We start from the raw sequence: 20,289 nt of genomic DNA on the forward strand, positions 1-20,289 counted from the left end.
ATTCTGACTGAAGTATATATTTTATCAAGATGGGTACTATATGAAGAAAAATTAAGTGTAAAATATATTTTTAAATATCCTGAAAATTGTACAGTAAATTTGGTTTCTGTAGTCTAAGGATTGTAGTAGGATAGTTTGAGCACTGGCATTGCTGCATATTTTTTTTATTTCATCTCACTCATAAATTCCTTTTTTCTGGAAGGATGGTTTCCTTCTTTAGCATCAATGTCTTTTCTATTCCTAAATTTCAGCTACTGTGAACGGGTAATGTGGATTCCTTGAAATGATTTAACTGAAAGATGAAAACTGTGATCTATTACTGCGAATCTTATCTGTGTTTGTCACATAGCGGTATCTTCATGAACACAGTGTAAATGATAGACCTGGTCACTGGTCTTCAAAAGTGTTGGCTAATGCTTCATTTTTTGTGTCTGCAGATTGCTACGGGGATTAAAAAAAGGATCCTTGAGGGTTAGCTTTTAAGATGTGAGGAGGAAAAGTGACAACATCATTTTAGTGTGAATTATGGAGATTTTAAAGACCTAATTAGCACACTGCATATTGTATATGAAACATTGGATAAGATTCATCTTACCAAATTTAAATGCTTACAGAGTACACGCAGGACCAGAACTACACCAGAACTAGTTGCCTGCACTGCTTCAAGGAGCTAAAGAGGAGAAATAGGATCTTATCCTATTTTATTGTGATAGTGATCTATTGTCAGGTTATTCATAATGCAGATAAACCTGCTTCATGTCAATGAATGTAAAGGGACAGTATACAGCTGGGTCACAATCAGATGCCAAATAATTGGAAGAATTGCAGCCTATGCAGTCTGATAATATTATTTATTATTTTTGTAAGACTACTGTGTGCCACATTAAGGCGTACATGAACTCTTTGTTGTTGAAAGATAAATAATGACAATAATCATGCATTTTAGTCATCAGCATTTGTGCTTTGCCCAGTTATTGTACACCATATAATTATAGATTTAAAAGATTAACATTATAACAATGGTGTGACCAATTCATGATTTTGTTGCCAGTGAAATCTGTTTTGGCAAAGACTAATGATACTTCACACTTGAAGCAACTGCATCTGTAACAGCATTTCAGTCAAGGCTGCTCCACTACTAAGTACAGATGGATTCTGTATCCTTCCGATATTATACAATAAGTCTCGTGGGAAGAGATTTTTACTTTTCCAGAACATATTATTATAACCTTGTGAATAAAACCTAGCCTTGGTACAAGTTGTATGAAGGCGATAAACCTATCTGAGAAGAATCATGCAGGAAGTCATTCCCACTTCAAAAGCTCACAGCTTCTCAGATTTCAAACAGAAATGAATTGTGACCTTTTGCGTTAAGCAGTGAAAGAATTGCACTCTGTGTCAGGAGAATGAATATTTAATTGGATCTGACTGTTAGTGCATTTGGAAACACCTGTTACATGTGCTTAACTGTATTTCATCCCCAGTCAGCATTTCTTCTATGAGGTTCATATCAAGGGCCATAGAACCCCACATGGACTATTGCAGCAGGCATTTGCATAGATCAGGGCCAAATGATCAAGATTTCCTGTTAGTTTTTAATGGCGTGTTAAAAAGGAAGCAGGGAAATAAACACACACCATCCCTCAACCTTCTGTACAGTGCAGCAAAACCGTTCACCACAGCACTTTATACACTGTTTCCTATGGGACGTGATGGAAAAATCGACTACAGGGTTTGGGTGACAACCGAGCTGCTCTGTGCAGTACCGGAAGGCGTCCAGCTACCAGAAAAATCAACAGTGCATATGGCTCTCAAGGGAACATGGGATAAAACTGGCACATGTCCACTCTCAGTAACATGGATAGGGCTAAGTGACATTGAGGCATGGTGTAAAAAGTAGGAGAGGATGAGAGCCTTTCATGTGGCACAGAAAAGGATCGATCTCACTGGCCAGCACAAAACTGTCTGTTAATCCTTTAATGTGGTAGGGAATTAGAAACTGTAAAATGTTTCCTGAATAGATCATCTCGTTAACTTGCTAATTCAGTTGCAAATTCTGTCCCAATCTTGGCTGCATACGAAAAGCCCTGCTTGAAGCACAGCCAGCTACTCAGAGTACTTGTGTTTATGATCTGGGGATCTACTAGAGAAAATGAACATCCTCTTACAGCACAGCTTTGCAGTAAAGTCTCTGGCTGACTGATTTTTCTGCTTTCTCTATATGGAATAGGCCAGGGAACCTGATGTTCTGTAAATCATCTGGCAAGGACTCAAACAAGTTGCAAGGAGGATGCTCTTCATCGATTCCCTATGGAAAACTTAAGCAGCAAACTTATAAGATATCAGGAAGAACAACTTCCTTTAAAGGAAAGGAAATATACACCTATAAAGGTGCATTAAACATGCTTGGAGGAGCTCTTGGCCTTAAGGCCAGCTGGCACTGGACAGTCTGTGTCGCTGCCATGAATGTTATTTAACCTCTGAACCAGGATAGCTGCACTAAAGTTGCTTATAGAGAATGGTCTCACCACATGCCAGTATTCAGCTGGGTTGCAAAATTGTTTTGAAGAGTAATTACAGGCCAAAATTACTGCGAGGACCATTGTTGCAGTTCAGCAGTTAGGCAAGCAAGTTCTAGTGCAAAGGGACATTCCCTGGTACCACTGATATACTGGGATAGATAAAGCCTAAGGGAGTCTTCGGACAGTACAGCAAATATACTGCACAACAACAGACTTCTGTTAGTTCTTTCAATAAAAGGGCAACTCTAAGAGCTTTGCTGTGCCTCATTCCCAGAGGTCAATTCCATAACCTCAATCAGATTGCAGCCTTCCTAAACAGATAGTTGTGCAGGAGCTTTTAAACTTGGCCACCAAACCTTTAAAGAGCCTTCACCTCATTCTTTTCCATTACAAAAAATGAGGTGTTGACCATGTATTCGGGGACACCCTCTTCATGCAGGCGATTTGCTACAAGCTCCTTATGCCTGTGAGTTTTGTTGCTTTCAGCTGCGTTAACAGCCAAAAGTCACACTCCCGTACTGGCATAAAGCTCTGTGTGAGCTTCCCAACGGCAATTTCAGTCTAGCACTGGGGCAGTTTGAGTTTGATGAGGTAAATTTTTCAAGATAAAGAAAAGGAAAAAAAATCCCCAAACCTGAAAACTAGAGTGTAATTTCAAGTTTGCTCTATAATTTTCAACTAGATGATAGGCTGCTGAATTTCTGCTATTAAAACTCTGTATCTGGGCAAGGGAATTTTCTCACAATACGTAGAATGTCTCAGATGTTTAAAACCAGTGCATAGCCATTGACATCCATGCGATGGCTATTGTGATTAAAAGCCAGACAAGGAGTTGCCTCCTTTTTGATAAAATAAGCCTGAAATAACCTTGACTTTTAAAATCCTGAGAGTTGAGCTACTTCCAAGTCACTAAAGCGGATATACATACTTGGTGATCACTCAGTTTTCCACTCTTTAAAGACATAAGTGAGGTTGGTTCCTCCAAAAGCTTCCAAGAACATACAGATTTTTCTGAGGCTGATATAACCTTCCCATGCCCATGTGGAGGGGAAATCAACACAACTCTGGGGCATCCTTTCCCACACTCCTACAGCACACAGTCTATTTCATGTTGAGGAGTCCCTTGAACTGATGCTAGTAGAGAAGACTTTGACAAAATTTATCAGCTGTACTTAGCTGACAGAAGGGAGCAGAAACGGAGCTGCTAGAAAAGCCAGTAGGCTTTTGCCCACATATGGCAAACCTTTGCCACTGGGCTTTTCCCTGCATTGGAATTGTGAAAACTGCAACTGTTGATCGATGAATAGGTATGCAGTAGTTTTTCATAGGGAGGTTGAGGCATGTGCATTGAGTTCATTGGTGGAAATATTCTCATCTGAACAGTTTTAGATTTTTTTTTTTTTTTAATTTGGTCACTGAAATGAAAAGTTTCTCTAAGAATTCTGTTCTGTACTTTGTGCAGACATTAGCAACTGCAGTCATCAGCAAGCAAAGCTCTGACTTTTGCTACTTTTGGTAACACCAGATACTGCAAATATTTCTTTGGGTTTTTTTGGCATTATTTTCATTAGATATGGCAACTTTATGTGTCAACAGAACTGTTAAGTGTTATGCTATTCTGAAGAAGCCTTCTCCAGATCACTCTGTAACGTAGTGCTCTTAGTTGTTGAACTTACCAGGCTTGCTCTTAAGTTTTATTATTGATGTTCATCTTAAAAGTCTATCTTAATTCTGAATTGCCTGTGTACTTGTCTGTAGTGGTTTGTTATATATGTTTACCATATGATGGTGGATTCTCTATTTCTCAAACTAGAACTAGAGTCCTGTCTTTTTTAAAAGATCTGTCCACCTTCCATGAAAATGAATAAATGAGTGATATTTTTCCCAACTAAGTTTTACAATGTATCAGGAATAGATGGTCTTTAACATTACTTTTAACATTAATGAATTTTTAAGTTATGTGCAACATATGGATGTTCTAATGTTACAAGGTACTAGGTTGAATAAATAGTAGAATTTCCATGAAACTATTTGATTTTCTCTTGAAAATACATGAAAGCACAGAGATCCGAAACAGAATTCTGTTTCTTTTCTGTGATCCCAAGGTTAAATAAAATAATGCATATAGACTTCCTGTTTTATGACTAATACTATGATAAATTAAATCCTGCTTCAAAAATCAGTATGCTTACCCCATAAACAAGTTCTCCCACCATCCCATTCCAGATTTTTGTCTCTGGATCCCTTGCTCCATATTTTCCATCAGGAACAATGGCAATTTTGTACTTGATACCAATATGTTTTGCAATTTCTGATGCCAGATCTACACAGTATCCTTCAAACTTGTCATTCCCTTCAAACGTATCATGGTTTTTCTTGAACATAACATATGGGGCTTCCTATAATGAAAGAAGTAAAACTGTAAAGGAGAAGTATACAGAATATACTCTGAAAAGTAACATGTCATCTACTGACTGAACAACACACATTTTATCAAAAGTTCATGGATAGTATTAGCACATTTAAATTTAAATGTATGAAAAGAAAGGTATACTATTTACACTGCAATTTGACTTGTACATTTCACAAGATTTATCAATCTTACAAATTACAAACACAAAAACTGTCCAAGAATGCATATAAATTTTACTTTGTTTTAAATCAAAGACCTTAGTGCAGTATATGCTAAATTTAAAGCATGAATAGAGATTGAACCTACACAATGCAAATGGCTGTGGGATAATGCAAGGTATAGTTTATGCTTTTGACTTCAGTAAGTAAGCGTGTCCTCTAACATAGTGTGGTTACTATCTATGTAACTTCAGATGCACAGTCTGAACGATATGTTTTCTTGGGGTTTAGGTTCCCAAGGAAACACATATCCTCCCCTTCAAGTAAACAGTGCTGATTCTGCAAGGTCTTTTAGGATCAGTCTAAGCAATAAGCATGGACAGTAATGGTATTAAGCTGACATTGGCTTTCCATGCTGCATGAAAAAGAAGTACCAAAATATTTTTAGTTGGTGAGTGCCATTGAAAACAAGTAAAACCTGTCTCAAAAAGTGTATCTTACATTCCCTGTGTAAACCATATTATCACAATAGTGAACATTATGCAATTGGGAAATCAAGGTTGCACTGGGAAAACAAGGTCACATTTTTTCTTTTTTGGTCTGTGTGGACTCAGACTTTAGAAATTGTTATGTAAAACTATACTTTCTAGTGGTACTTCAAATTACTTCACATAATTCATATTCATAGCCAGATCCACATAAGCTACTTGTCACTAATGTCACCCTTTGTTTGAATTTACATCACAAAATACTGCAACTTAAGTTTTCCTATGCTGGCACTGGCAAATGTGTTTTTTTTTTCCACTAACCTTGGTAGTACTCTGCCCCATTCATATCTTTCCTACATAAATAATTGTTACAAAAATAAAAATAAAGGTAAACATGTATTCTGAGAATGTCTACTTCATTGAAACTACATCAACATCAGCTGCAAGCAACAGCAATTTTGCAATCTCTATCAGGTGTTTAACAATGGAGGACACATGGCATTATATGAGCAATAGGGGGACTGAACAAGCCAATTTCAAAATTTTTCAACGTATCAGGAATTTTTTTCCTTTTGGATACCTATATGTAGCTTCCATTAATAGGGTCGGATTCACCCAAGAGAACTTCATAGGCAAGCCTGAACAGTATCTTTAATTTACCATTATAAGGTGAAAAGGCACAGAAATATAAAAGAGAGAGATCATATGTGGGAGGCACTATTCCCTTTATTTATCTAAGTTTACTCCCTGCGGTAACTCTGCCCAGGACCCAATTCTGTATAAGGATGTCAGAACGGAGCTTTGTGTAATGTGAGTGGAGAAAACTGTGGAGTTCGTTTACTTCAATGAGAGAGAGAGATCCCAGATAAAATTCAACACATTTTGGGAAGGGGGACGTGCGCGTTTCTAAGTATTGCAAGAATGTTTCACCTCAGGTGTATTCCCAAAACACTTCTCCTCCCATCATCTCCTCCTTATGTTATCCTCTGCTATGGACATGCCTCCTTGGGCCACAATCCAGTAATTCGGTGTTGGAGGCCATTGATGCATTATGGCCGTTACTTCAGCTAAGGAACCACATAGCATAGCAAAATGTCCACAATGATCACTTCCAAAGTCAAACAGTGTCTGACTACCTGGTTCCTTGACCTATATACAAGTACAAATGCCTAGAGAAATTTGAGGGTGACAACAGTAGACTGCTGCATTTCTTGAGCACATAGTTATGACCACTAAGTATCATCAAGGACTTCTAAAAGCAGGGCAATCATCCTGATGTGTGTGACCTGGGCACTAAGACCACTGAGCTACAGCATTAACTACACACTGAAATCACCGCAGTGATGCAGTGCAATGTCTTTGCCCATACAGAGTTTGTATCTTCAGAGGAAAACTGCTGCATGCTACCAGCAGCCTGCATAATTTTTTTCATTCCTGTCCCCACATAAATCAGCTTAATTTCAACCACTTGCCTGCCAGAAAGAGGGAGGGAGAAGAGCAGGGACAAGGGATCCTGCCCTCTCTCTGCAGTAGATCTTGATTTTGGGAAGGATTTGGGGCACATGGATCACATGTTCCTCCCTCATGTAGGCTTGCTGTTTCCATGAGAGGAAAAGACAAAATCCAATTCTTTCTACATACCTATTTCACAAAAATGGTTAACAATAAAGAGAGGCCAAAAATACTGTCTCTTGACTGTGATTTAGCCAACTGCTAGCTAGAAATACAACCAAGTCCTGTCCAGTATCCTGCATTTGTGGACCCTCCTTACAAGCTTCAGTTACAATTGTCTGCTGCATCTAAAAAGCAATTTTGATTTTCAAAGATGAGAGTTAGTGACTGCCAGCTATTCCTATTCAGTCTTATAAATCCCAAGCCAAAGTCAGGCAGTTAAAGTCACACCAGGAAATAATAATTCTGGAGAGGGACACAAAGCAGACAGGCACAGAGGAAGCCAGGTCAGCTTGCTCCTTCTCCCCAGACTCAGACACTGTGCTTCTGCCTGCGCCTCATCACTGACATGGCTGCTACAACTGTCTCTGCACAGCAAAGCAAAGTGACAGGTGCCTCATTTTTCCTGTTATGGGCTAAGCAAACTTCAGCCTTCCTCCCCATGAGCTCTGTGAGGGAAGGCTGAGACGGGAAACAGTGGGGTCCAAAACCATCCTTGGTAGGTGCAAGCAGTGGCAATCTCATCCAGTGAAGGGACCACCAAGTGAGGACTCGGAAGACCTGGGTTCTGTCAGGGATCTGTTACGTCACTTGGAGGAAGCACTTTGGTTCTCTCCACATCCACTTTTCTTTCTATACACTCTGATCTTACTGATTTAGAGTAAAATACAGCAAGGAACATCTCTTATAATGCAATTATCTTGTAGAATAAGGTTGTACCTCTTGCTGTGACTGCTTTAAAAGAAACAGGAACTGAATGAGATCTGACAGTGTGAAACAATACAACTTAATGGAAACATCTACTACCTTCTGCTTACTGTCCTTTCTCTCCTACATTTTTTACACAGAATAAATTAATTTCTTTAATTGCTGTACCTACCTCACCTGCCAAATAATGAGACATGTATTTGCAAGGTAGAATTTGATGGGGGGATGTGAGTGGGACTCAATATGGCTTTCTGATAAAGACTTTGCCAAAAAAATCAAACAGTAGCACTAGTTTTAAATTCTGTCCATTTCAGACTTTGGGGAATGTTTCAAACTAATGAGGTACGCAGATGTTATTATAATAACATCAGGCCACTGAAAGGCAAGTTTTAGTGGTTTGCTAACAAACAACTTACACAGACGAACTTGCAAGGTCACTCTGCAAAGTCCTGAAATATCTGAATTGATCAATAGCATGTACTCAGCCATATCTTGATGCTTTTTTCTATCTGTGGATTATTTTTTCTGTATTACCTCTTACAATAGCATTTTCTAAATTAGTAGCAATGTCAGTGTAATCATGCTAGTCTAAAGATATAAGAGATGCAAGATATCTATGGAGAAGTAATATCTCTATTAGATCAGCTGAAATATCTGAGAACAGTAGGCATACTTTTTCACCGTTCCCAGTTACAGCATCTTGTCTAATAAAAAATATTACTTCTCTTCACCATCTTTGTATTTACTACATTTTTGAACTATAAACTCTTAACCTACTGATGTAAAACACAGGTTTGACTTACTGCTGAATGAGGTTTAACACTGCAATATTTGCAATATTTCAGCTGCTTAATAGTATTCTATGGGGTAGTGAATCAAGGAAAAGTCCACATTGAAATGATCAATGACTAGCACGGAACAGATATTTGAAATGGTGCAAGCTTTACTTATATAATTCACAATTTATAACAATACTTAACATTTGTAAATACAAGTTGATGTCTGCAACAATTACCTTTATAGATGTAAACAAATCATTCCACCATATTGCCACAAATTCATGTGTACAGTAAAATGCTCACAACTGATGATTCATACTATAAGGAAGCTGGAGAAAGTAACTAACCCAAATACCAAACAGTTCTATGTTTGGCTTTCCTGTTATAAAGTTAATTTCAAAATCTTTAAACATTGTAAAAATAATTTGTAAAAGTGACATATATTTGTGCAAGGAAATGTCTCATTTTTAGAACAGGAGTGGCACACATTATCACACTTTATTCTGAAAGAAACTTCAGATGTCAATAGAAGTTTTTTTTGGTTTTTGCGGTTTTGAGTTTTTTTTCTGAATAAAGTGTCCAGGATTCGGTTTGAAGTCTTTATTATTGTCATGCAACAAACTTCAATTTTTTCTTCAGTCTAGTAAAGAATTTATTTAATAAAATTTCTAATGAAAAAATATTTTCTATTATGAGAAAGAGGGTTATAGTTAGAATTTTTGAGGTAAGACTCCATCAAGAGTATATCAGTCAAAACAATGAGGGTGGTTCTCAGTCACCTAATGAAGGTTATCTGTCATTTGAGATGCTCTAAGGTAACCTGCCTGACCTCCAAGTGCCATTCTGCAGGTCCTTTACGTCAAGGTCTGATATCCTCAGTGTTAGGCATCCACCTATGGGCCATTGAATCAATTCCTAAATGTTTGTGGGCTTTGATGGAAACGTATGTACTTGGGGAACAACTTATCCCGCATGCCTGAAACAACGCACACTAGCTGAGACATCCAGATGGAGTGGTCATATATGGCATGAGACAGGCAAGTGTCATCCTGCCAGTGTAAGAATAAGGGATAGGCAATATATCCTAGAGCATCTTAAAAGTCACTGAGTACTTGGAAGTTGCTTATTTGCAACTGAATCAATATCCTTTGTAAAGTTATCTACATTTAGGTGACTCAGCTGTGAACTGGATCCTGCCCTTGAAGCTTAAAGTGCCAACACCAAGACTATCTCATTAAAATGTTGAGCTGGACGCCACAATGCAGATGCAGCTTATGTACATCGACTTTGGTTCTAAAGGATTTTTGTGATTTTTAAGTTTTGCAATCTCAGAGTAGGTACAGAGTTGGCTGTAATGGATTAGAGAGTTTGGAGTAGCCTTCCCAGCCTACTCCCCTATATTCAGCCTCAACAATTTGTCACCGTTATTTCTCAAATTGCTAAAGTAGAGATGATCACTCTTCCTAGCTAGGCAGGTCACTCACTTCATCTTAGTGTTAGAGGAGGGCCGCACATGGTGTCCCTTCTCCAGCCATACAATGAGCCTGCTCTGCACTTGGAGGTGTCAAGCCTCCCTGGAAGGAATGCTTCTGCACACAGGTAGAAAACCTGTCCTTTCCAGAGGGTCTGATGTGCAGGAGGCTGTGCATAACATGAGGTGCAGAACATGGGTCTCTCCCAGGAAATATAAAAACGAGGGCTGCACTGCAGCTGACAGAGTAAAGCACATCAGCTGCCCCTGCTGCCACCTCTCTCTGGGCTGCTGCCTCGCCACATGGCTAATGAGAGAGAGGTCGAGTGCCTATGCACTAAAACCCAAACTGTAAAATTAATTATTCGTGCTCTCACGACGTTACAAATAAACATAACATTTTGCCAAGTAGAAAACACTGTACTAAGTTAAGTGCAGAGTTAATTTGTTATAATGCACCTTCTATGCAATAGCCATACAGCCACATTACAGCAAAGTGAGCACAGACATGTAAAAACTGAAGAAAGCGGGCAAATCAACTTGTGCTATCTGGCTTCAGGCAAAAATTAAAGCGAGCCATGCTGAAAATGTAAACTTTTCTTACACTGCCACGACACCTGTCTTTGAAGACTGAAAAGCCTGACAGGACTGGTTGCAGAAGCTTTTCAGTTTAATGTTGGAAAATATGCATGCAACCAAAATTATATATGTCATCTACAGTGGTTCAACTTCCCTTCAATGTGGAGATGGCAATGAAGAGGTGAAAAAGTCTCTGTCTGGCATTTGCAACATGTCTATAATACAGAGGAGAGCGAAATAACAGGATTCTGAAAGTTATTCTAGCTAAATATATCTTTTTTGTGTGTATGGGATCATATGCTTGTGGATGCTAAATGCATTGCCCTGGCAGGCCAATATTAAGAATCATGGTTCTAATCTACCTTCAGTATCATGTGTGCAGCTCCCACTAGAGTCAATGGGAGATGGGCATGATAAGGCAGAATTCACCATATATTCTTATTCAAACCAAATTCTGATATATTTCTCTTGCACTGTGATTTTGAAACATTGAAAGGGGAACATTTCTGGTCAAGAAGCAGTGCTGCTTTCAGATAATTGCATTTATCCCAAAACGACATGCTGCATAAACATAGGGCATGCTTTGGAATATTAATTCAGCTTTTTGGTTCTGAAAACGATCCCACCAGTCCTTTCAATACAGGGACTGGAAAAGTTCTTTTGAAGATAACATTTATTATGCACATCAAAATGCTTCAATGCAAACAGGACAGGCAAGATAACACATTTTAAAAGCTTTCTTGTTTTCCTTTCTGGTAAACAGGAACCTTTTATATTACTTTTCACTATAATTTTTTACTCGTTTCTCCTAAGCTTGGAGCTATTTATGGAAATTACAGTATTCATGTATGGTAGCTTCAGTCAAAGATATCAGGATTGGTATGAGAGGAGAATTTCGACTGAAAGCTTGTTATTCACATCGTTCTCTTCTCAGCTTGGCAAAGTTGAAGGTTAACGTCATCTGTTCTAGACATTTCAGATTAGTCACAGAACTTTTCTTGGTGGTTCAGTGCCTGGTCATCCAGTCAGAGGAACAGTAATCCATATGGAAAAATTAGCTCAATGCTACTAGACTGGTGGTTAATACTTGAGCCTTAGTTAGGAATGTTCGCAGCATCTTGGGACTCTTTTCTTCCTTGATCAATTTCTTAAAATAGGATTCTTCATCAGAGGCTGAAAAGAGGAGGACTGTACTGAAGTATATTTTTTTTTTTTCCATCACCAAGTCTTTTTTTTTTTTTAGGAAAAAGATACATATATTTTAAATGTCCCATGCAAAGAAATAAAATTAAATAAAAAGTTACACAATTTGGTTAGGAGTTACATTCTGAATTCCTGTATAGTAGTTTGGTTGTTTTGCATCCTGGAATAATAATCTTCAACAGGAGATTTTTAAGACATACTTAATGTATAAATGCTGATACATACTGCTGGAAATCTGGTAACTAACTGCATTTTTGAGTAAGAAAATGTCTTGACCCTTTGCTTTGGATTATTTTCAACTCTATATTAAATTACAAAAATTATTGCTTAACAACTCACACAGAATATTCCTTCCCATTTGAGACTCAGCTTATTCTAAAGAGTTAAAATGTCTTGTCTAAATGAAGCAGGTGAAAAGGGCAGTGAACTGAGATGTAAAATCTTAAAAGCGGTCAGGTAAAGGTCACCCTTTGCCAGTTGGCTTTGACAAACATCAGCTTAAAAGGGCATGTCTGACTTCAGAGGAAAATTGTTAAACATTTTGTTTAAAATACAGATTTGTAAGAAACAATGGTTTTGAAAAACTGTGTATCAAAAATGTAAATGAATGAAGCAACTGCATTCTCCTTTTCAACCACTCTTTAAAAACACCAATAACACCGGAAAATCAAACCCCAAATCTATTTAGATTTTATTAAAATGGAAATTTTATTGAAATTCTGAATAAACATATTAAGAAGGATGTTCAAATGCATCTACTAAGTTCATGTGTTCATTCACAATTAAAAGTAGATAATACAGTTCTCATTGGCTGACTGAACTACACCACTTAGAATTTTAGCTCTTTCTAATGTCAGTTTTGAATTTATAATGTATCAACTGGCATTACAGACATCTAATTTTATACCCTCTGTTCAATTCTGTCAATTAGAGGTTTCATTTTTTTCTTTTCTTCCAGTTTCTTGTGAGTCAAGATTTATCAATTAGAGGTTGAAAGAATTCACTTATATTTCTGAGACTTACTTTAGTAAAAAATAGAGAAGACTGAGTAAAGGAAGAAAATTACTGCAACTCAATTTTAAAAACCTGATTTCAAGTGAATCATTATATTAAATGCATAACAAAAAAACCTCTGTACAGACATGACAGTCAAGATAATTAAGATATATGGCTCTCACCCTCCCACTAACCTAGGAACTGGTAGACTAATTTAGACCATAAGTAGAAATGAGATCGCATCACACACCAGTATAAGCATTGAAAAAGGAAACACCTTACCAAAATTGTAGTGACAACTACTGTTCTATTCTCAATGGCTGAAGTGTCATTTCCAAGTGTAGGTTCATGCTGAATCAAAACTAATTTATCCATGTCATTCCAGTAACCAACCTGCAAAAAAAACCATACAATTTACAGTAGAAAAGTCTACATTCTGTATAATTACAAATATAAATGATTATAAGAACAATGGAGTGATCCAAAGATAATTTTATACCAAAGGAAATGCTGTCACGCTCATAGACAGGTTCACAGTGGTACATATCTAATGCTTTGGGTGTACCATCTTGCACCACTGCTGCATGGAGTCAGACCTGATAACGCTGTCACTCAACTGTTCCTGAGTGATCTGAGCAACTTACTTCGACCAGAGGCACAAGTTAAATCCCGTTTTCAATAGTCTGAAGCCTTCCTGGGGCATAATCAAGATATAAGAATTTTTGCTCTCCACAGGAACATATTCACTCACTAATCCTCCAGATCTTCTGGTCTTAGATGGAGGAGTGAAAGACATCTGGATGACAGCTTTGTAATAACGCTGGCTGATCTCAATTCCCTATTCCATCGTGGGCGTCCCAGGAGACCCCAGCCCAGGGACTTACACTAGGCTTGTTCCATTTAACTGCTAGCACTGACCTTTACCTTCTAATGGTCTACATTAGAAGCCCTGTTATTAAAGCTTTCTTTATACTCACTGGACAGACAGGCACCCCTAGACAGTGACTCAGCTCATGCGGCAGAAGCATCTCTCCTGGAAAAGTGCTTGCTTTCCCCACAGACTCTAAAGCCTGGTGAGAGTGACTTCACTCTAAAAGTATCCCTGCTAAGTGCCTACAGGGAGGTGGAACAAATCAGGTTTTCCTCTCCCTGGCTGCATTTAGGCTGCCGCAACCCTTCCCAGAGCAGCCTTTAAGGTGAAGCAGCTGTCTTTGTTCATTGCTGGCGATGAACTACTCTAGAGCCAGGTTTGAATCACTCGCTCTTGTATTCCCATGGAGAAAAAAAACACATTAAAAGTGGTATGCCTGCAATCGGAAGCCTTCCCTTCCATACAGACATCGCTCTTTGCAGTGCACACCTCTGGTGTTCAGTACAGCCTGCAGCTGTCCCTGTGCGTTGGCAGCGATGCTGTTAGGCACAAGACAGGAGTCAACATCCTCTCCTGTGAGGGCCCAGGGATGCTGTGTTTGCTGTAAGACCAGATGGGATGAAGGCAGCCTGAGAAAAGGAGATTCCCCCTCAAACTTTTATTGATGCTTTTAGGAGGTGCTCAACAAACACTTAAAACTCCCCACAAACCTCGAAAAAATCCCCACAGGCTATGGACTATGTCTGTGGATAACCAAGAGAGCTAAAATACTTCACTGTTTTTGTAAATTCTGGCTGGCCAGAATCTTACAGCACACTCATCTCCTCACTCCATGTGGTGACACCATTTTTAGTATCTATATCAGCAAGTGGTATTTCTGGATTTAGAGTTCTTCTCTGTCATTTAATGTTGCCCCTGGTGACGTTAGGCAGGAAAAGTCTTGATTAATTAGGAGAGCTCATGAGACCAAGAGCTGGGAGAGAGGAATGCCTTGTCCATCTTACAAGTAGAGGAAAGGGAATTTTAGAGGAAAGTGGACTCCAGACAGAGCTCCAGTGTAACTGTCAGTGCCAAAGGATAGTCTGTACCTTGGATGAAAAGATTTTACACTGGCTAAATGATTGGATCAGTTATGCAGCCAATATTATTTCTAACATTATCGTAGAACCCAGATTGAAATTCGCCATCACACAGGATTCTGCCTTCATATTGTGGAGAAACATCATGTTCAGATTAATGCAGTGATGTGATATGAGAGTCTAGAAGTGCAGGGGAGTGCTTTGGTTCCTGGTCTCATACGCATTAAAGAATCCTGTATATTCTTAAAACAACCAACCTTCCTCTTGATTTTCACATTTACTATTTCATTTAATTTTCTTTTTGAAAAATTTGTATGGAAAGGCAAGTTATTTAGCAGTTCCTAGAGCAGCGTGCAGGCACACTCACCACAGAGAATTACAAATACGTGAAGTAATTCAATATGAGTGAGTGAGTATGATTGAATATGAGTGAATATTTTTTTTCCTATTAGTAAAGCAAACAAGCGCAAACTCTTCCCATGCACAACTTCTGGTATATTGAGTTGAAATGTTCCTTTTCTCTTTGTAATTGCTATTACAGCACAGGAGCCTTGATTTAGATGTCTGCAGCTAACAGGAACCTTCAGCATTGCTGACATAGTGGACAGAGTGGTTTTCTTCCTAGTACGGTGCACTGCTAACAAATATTCTTTTTCATCCAAACAACCACAGAGTAACAGATACAATTGATAACCGAAAATGTCAAGTTCTTGTCAAAAACTGTGACCAGCTGAAGGCACAATATGTACACCGAAACCTAGTAGTTTGGGAAGCTTTCATTGCACAATTCCACACTTCTGGAAAGTTCAAAGGGAAAGCAGAAAACAAAATGATGTGATGTGTTATAAAAGTAAGTATCACATGAAAATGCAGATAGAGATAAAGGAGGTTTTTGAGGAATGGCTGGCATTTTTTAAAGGAATTTTAGCTTGTGTGCATGGGTATGAGCTTGCATGTGTGCATCTCATACCTGTGCTAAAGTAACCCTTGAACTGGATTACTGAATAAATATATAAGATATATCATGACATTTGTATAAGTATCTAGATTCACAGTCACTGTGAGAGCACTAAAAAAAATATGCTCTCCTATAAATACCTCAAATCCCCAAGGAAAAAAAAACAAACTACTCAAAGGGTAGGATTGAATTCAGCTACCAAAGTATATCCAATTCTAGTTGGATTGCAATTGGAGTTTCTAGCAGTTGCATCCACTTATATAGAGTCTGAATTTGTCTTGTAGGAAACAATATTGCAAAAATATCTGCCTCAAAGTAAATCTGTCACAACAGTTTGGCATATCAATGAATATTGTCATTTCTGAAGGCCTGCGCGCCTTGTAGCAACCACTGAAGTGCTCCTGCTGAAGCCCACAAATCACTAAGGGCAACAGAATACTCAAAATTTTTGATAATCAGTTTTCATGTTGTCCTGGTTTCAGCTGGGACAGAGTTAGTTTTTCTTTTTAGCAGCTAGAAGAGCTCCGTGCTTTGGTTTTAGTCTGGGATTTGCTATGAGAAGAACCTCAGTAGTGCACTGATGTTTATAGTTGCCACTGAGACCTCAAGGACTTTTCAGCTTCCCGTGTTTTGTCAGTGTGCAGGAGCACAACAGGCTGGGGGGGAGTATGGCCGAGACAGAGGGTCCACGACTCCCCTTAGGATTTGAATTTAGACTTAGGATTGAGGGCCAAACTGGCCAATGGAGTATTCCGTAGCATGTAACATGACGCCCAGTATATAGACGAGGGTTGACCAGAAAGAAGGGCTTTTGCTCTTCTGGGGGCTCTTACTTTCAGAGTCTCTGAGTGCTATCTCTCGCTCTCTCTCTCTCTCTTTTTGGGCCTCTTGCTCATCTGGGATTGCAGTGTTAGGACTTATCTCTTTCACAATTGTTTACTGGGATGGGACATGCATTGGTCACCGAGTGGTGAGCAATTACACAGTGCATCACTTGTTTGCATATATTATTATCATTACATATTTTCATATTCATATTCATATATGTTATTATTATTATTTAATTGTTCTTATCTCCATCCACAAGTCTCCTTCCTTTTTCTCTTTTAATTCTCTTCCCAGTCCCACATGGGTGGGGGAGGGTCAGCGAGCAGCTGTGTCACATTTAGTTTCTGGCTGGGCTAAACCATGACACATGTTAGTTGTCCAAGTTGGAATTTAGAAGCCAAATCTTAGACTATCATTTTGTGCATGAATATGTCTGTGTTTTGTTTACTTTTTTCTCCCCTCTCTTTTTTTTTTTTTTTTTAAATCTTGGTGGCATGATGAATGGTGAATGACAGACTTACAGAATAATTGAGGTTAGAAGAGACCTTTGGAGGTCATTTGGTTCGATCCCCTGCTGAACCTAGAGCCAATTGCCTAGTACCATGTCCGGATGGCTTTTGAATCTCTCCAAGGATGGAGACTCCACAATCTCCCCAGGCAACCTGTGCCAGTGCTTGGTCACCTTCACAGTAAAGTGTTTCCTGATGCTCAGAGGGAACCTCCTGTGTTTCAGTTTATGCCCATTGCCTCTGGCCCTGTGCCTGGGCCCCACTGAAAAGAGCCTGGCTCAATCTTCTTTGCACCCTTCCTTCAGGGTGGTGCCTTCTCTTGAGCCTTTTTTCCAAGCTGAACAGTTCCATCTCTCTCAGCCTTTCCTCATAGAAGAGATCCTCCAGTCCCTTAATCATGTTTGTGGCCCTTTGCTGGAGTCTCTCCAGTATGTTTATGTCTCTCTTGTACTAAGGACTCCAGAAATGGACACAGTTCTCCGGGTGTGGCCTCACCAGTGCTGAGTAGAGGAGAAGGATCACCTTCCTCAACTTGCTGACAATACTTCGTCTAACTGCAGCCAGTTCTGACACGCAGTTTCGACCACTAGTACACCACTAGTTACTGGCTTCCAATTAGACTTCACACCACTGATCACCACCTTGGTCCTGGCCCTTCAGCCAGCCTTCAGTAAACCTCATTGTCTTCTTATCCAGCCCATACACCAACAGCTTCTCTAGAAGGATGTTACTGGACACAGTGTCAAAGGTCTTAATGAAGTCCAGGTAGACAATATCCACTGCCCTCCACTCCTCTACCATGCCAGTCACTTCACTTTAGAAATGCATCAAGTTGATCAAGCATGACTTCCTCTTGGTGAAGTCTGACTACTCATGATGATTTTCTTGTCCTTAATGTGGCTGGAAATGGTCTCTAAGAATAGCTGCTCTATCACCTTCCCAGGGACTGAGGCATAGTTCCCTGAGTTCTCCTTCTTGCCCTTCTTGAAAAGAGGAGTGACATTTACTTTCCTCCAGTCTTCATGGACTTCTCCCAGTCACCATGACCAACCAAAGATTATGCACAGTGTCTTTGCAGTGACATCTGTCAGCTCCCTCAGCACTTGTGAGTGCATCCCATAAGGGCCCATGGACTTATATATGTCCAATTTGTTTCAGTATTCCCTGACCTGATCCTCTTCCACCAAAGGTACATCTTCCTTGCTCCAGACTTTCTCCCTTGTCATTGAGACCTAGGATTCCCGAAGGCCGGTCTTGCTAGTAAAGACTGAGACAAAGAAGGCATTCAGTACCTCAGTCTTTTCCATGTTCTGTGTACTCAGGTCCCCTGTCTCATCAAGCAAAGGGCCTACGTTTTCCCTAGTCATCCATTTGTCACCTATGTACACACAGAAGCCCTTCTTGTTGTCTTTGATGTCCCTGGTCAGATTCAATTCCATTTGGGCTTCAGCTTTCCTGAGTTTGTCTCTGCATGCTCAGACAATGTTTCTGTATTCCTCCCAGCTTACCCATGCTGGCTTCCACCTTCTGTATGCTTCCTTTTTATGTTTGAGTTTGGTTAGGAGCTCTTTGTTCGTCCATACAGGTCTCTTGGCATTTTTGCCTGACTTCTGTTCACTGGGATGGAACTCTCTTGAGCTTGAAGGAAGTGATCCTTGAATATTAAGCAGCTTTTTTAGGTCTCTTTTCTCTCCAGGCCCTTACAGCTTATCTTCCAAGCAGATCTTTGAGAAGGCCAAAGTCTGCTGTCCTCATGTGTGAGCTTGCTTTTCAGCCTCCTCCCTGCCCTTAGGCTCCTGTACACCACCACCTCATGCTCACTGCATCCAAGGCTGCCTTTGACATTCACATCCCCAACAAGCTCCTCCTTGTTGGTGAGTAGGAGGTGTAGCAGAGCACCTTTCCTCACTGGTTTCTCTATTCCTTGAAGGAATAAGTAGTTGTCACCCGACTCCAGGAATCTCCTGGGTTGTTTATGTCCTGCTATGTTGTCCCATCAGAAGATATTGGGGTGGCTGAAGTCCCCCATGATGACCAGGGCCTGTTAATATGAGGCTGCTCCTGTCTGTCTGTAGAGTGCCTCATCCACTTGTGATTCCTGGTCAGGTGGCTATAGCAGACACTATAAAGTTACCTTGACCTGTCCTCTCTTTAATCCTAACCCATAAACTCTCAGCTGGCTCCTCAGCCATCCCTGGGCAGAGCTCCATGCACTCCAGCTGCTCTTTTACATAAACAGAAATTCCCTCTCTCATCTTCCCTGTCTGTCCTTCCTAAAGAGCCTGTATCCCTCCACTGCAAGACTCCAGTCACAGGAGACATCCAACTATATCTCTGTGATCCTCCTCCTCACATCCCTTCCCCTCACCAGCAGGTTTTGTTACTGTTCTGCAGACAAGAACCAAGTAAGAAATGCTGCATAAATGAAACTAATATGAGCACTGGCTACTGTTTCCCATTTTACTAAACTATATGGAAGTCTGCCTCCGACTGGCTGTGCCATTTTGTAATGCTCTGTTCACATCTTTTAAGCCGTGGGCAACAAAAATCGCTTTTCTAAAGATTAGAGGCATGCATTACTCTGACTGGAAAGGCTAGTCCTGAAAAGATATTGCTGGGTGACTCACAAGTTGTGTTACGTAGAACATGAGAAGAAGACATTAAAAGTGAAGGCCTCTTAGTTCAATTAAGCATAGCCATTTCTCACGTATCATATAGGATTTGTCAGGCTGGAGCACAGAATTCGTCCAATGATCACAAATAAAATACTATGTGATACATGAGAAATACATTGTTGTGAGTAGCCAGATCTGTCAAAGCTGTTAGGGCTCGTTATATCAATGGCAGGTAACGGCTTAAGAGTGGCAGACAGGCATGCCTGGAAAGGTAAGGACTCCAGCACAGCACAGACATAGCTCCTCTATTCACAGCCACCCTCTCCTCAAATTTCAGGCAAGAAGAGAGGGTGGGGACATCCCTGCAGTGGTGTCAGCCAGACATCTCTCCCAAAACAGGCAACAAACTTTGAAACAGGAACAACAGGCCACCTTCGACAG

General features: G+C 39.8%; 1 protein-coding gene across 9 annotated transcripts in view; it reads right to left on the bottom strand.

The window, feature by feature from the left end:
- The window catches only part of GRIA4 (glutamate ionotropic receptor AMPA type subunit 4), a 250,369-nt gene that overhangs the window by 53,134 nt on the left and 176,946 nt on the right, over nucleotides 1–20,289 (bottom strand). For 3 of the 9 annotated variants that reach the window (XM_086613706.1, XM_086613678.1, XM_086613685.1), the window contains exons 9-10: nucleotides 13,271–13,381; nucleotides 4,736–4,921 (exon numbers count right to left, since the gene is read on the bottom strand). The exons of 1 other annotated variant lie outside the window; for it this stretch is intronic. In XM_086613706.1, the coding sequence (XP_086469832.1) occupies nucleotides 4,736–4,921; nucleotides 13,271–13,381 (297 nt within the window). Of the gene's footprint in view, nucleotides 1–4,714; nucleotides 4,922–11,929; nucleotides 11,963–13,270; nucleotides 13,382–20,289 lie in introns of those variants that run through there. 5 more of the 9 variants (XM_086613700.1, XM_086613661.1, XM_086613670.1 and 2 more) reach the window with 3 other exon arrangements.

This window comes from Tauraco erythrolophus, chromosome 1 (genome assembly GCF_009769465.1).
Source record: "Tauraco erythrolophus isolate bTauEry1 chromosome 1, bTauEry1.pri, whole genome shotgun sequence".
Classification (NCBI taxonomy): Eukaryota; Metazoa; Chordata; class Aves; order Musophagiformes; family Musophagidae; genus Tauraco; species Tauraco erythrolophus.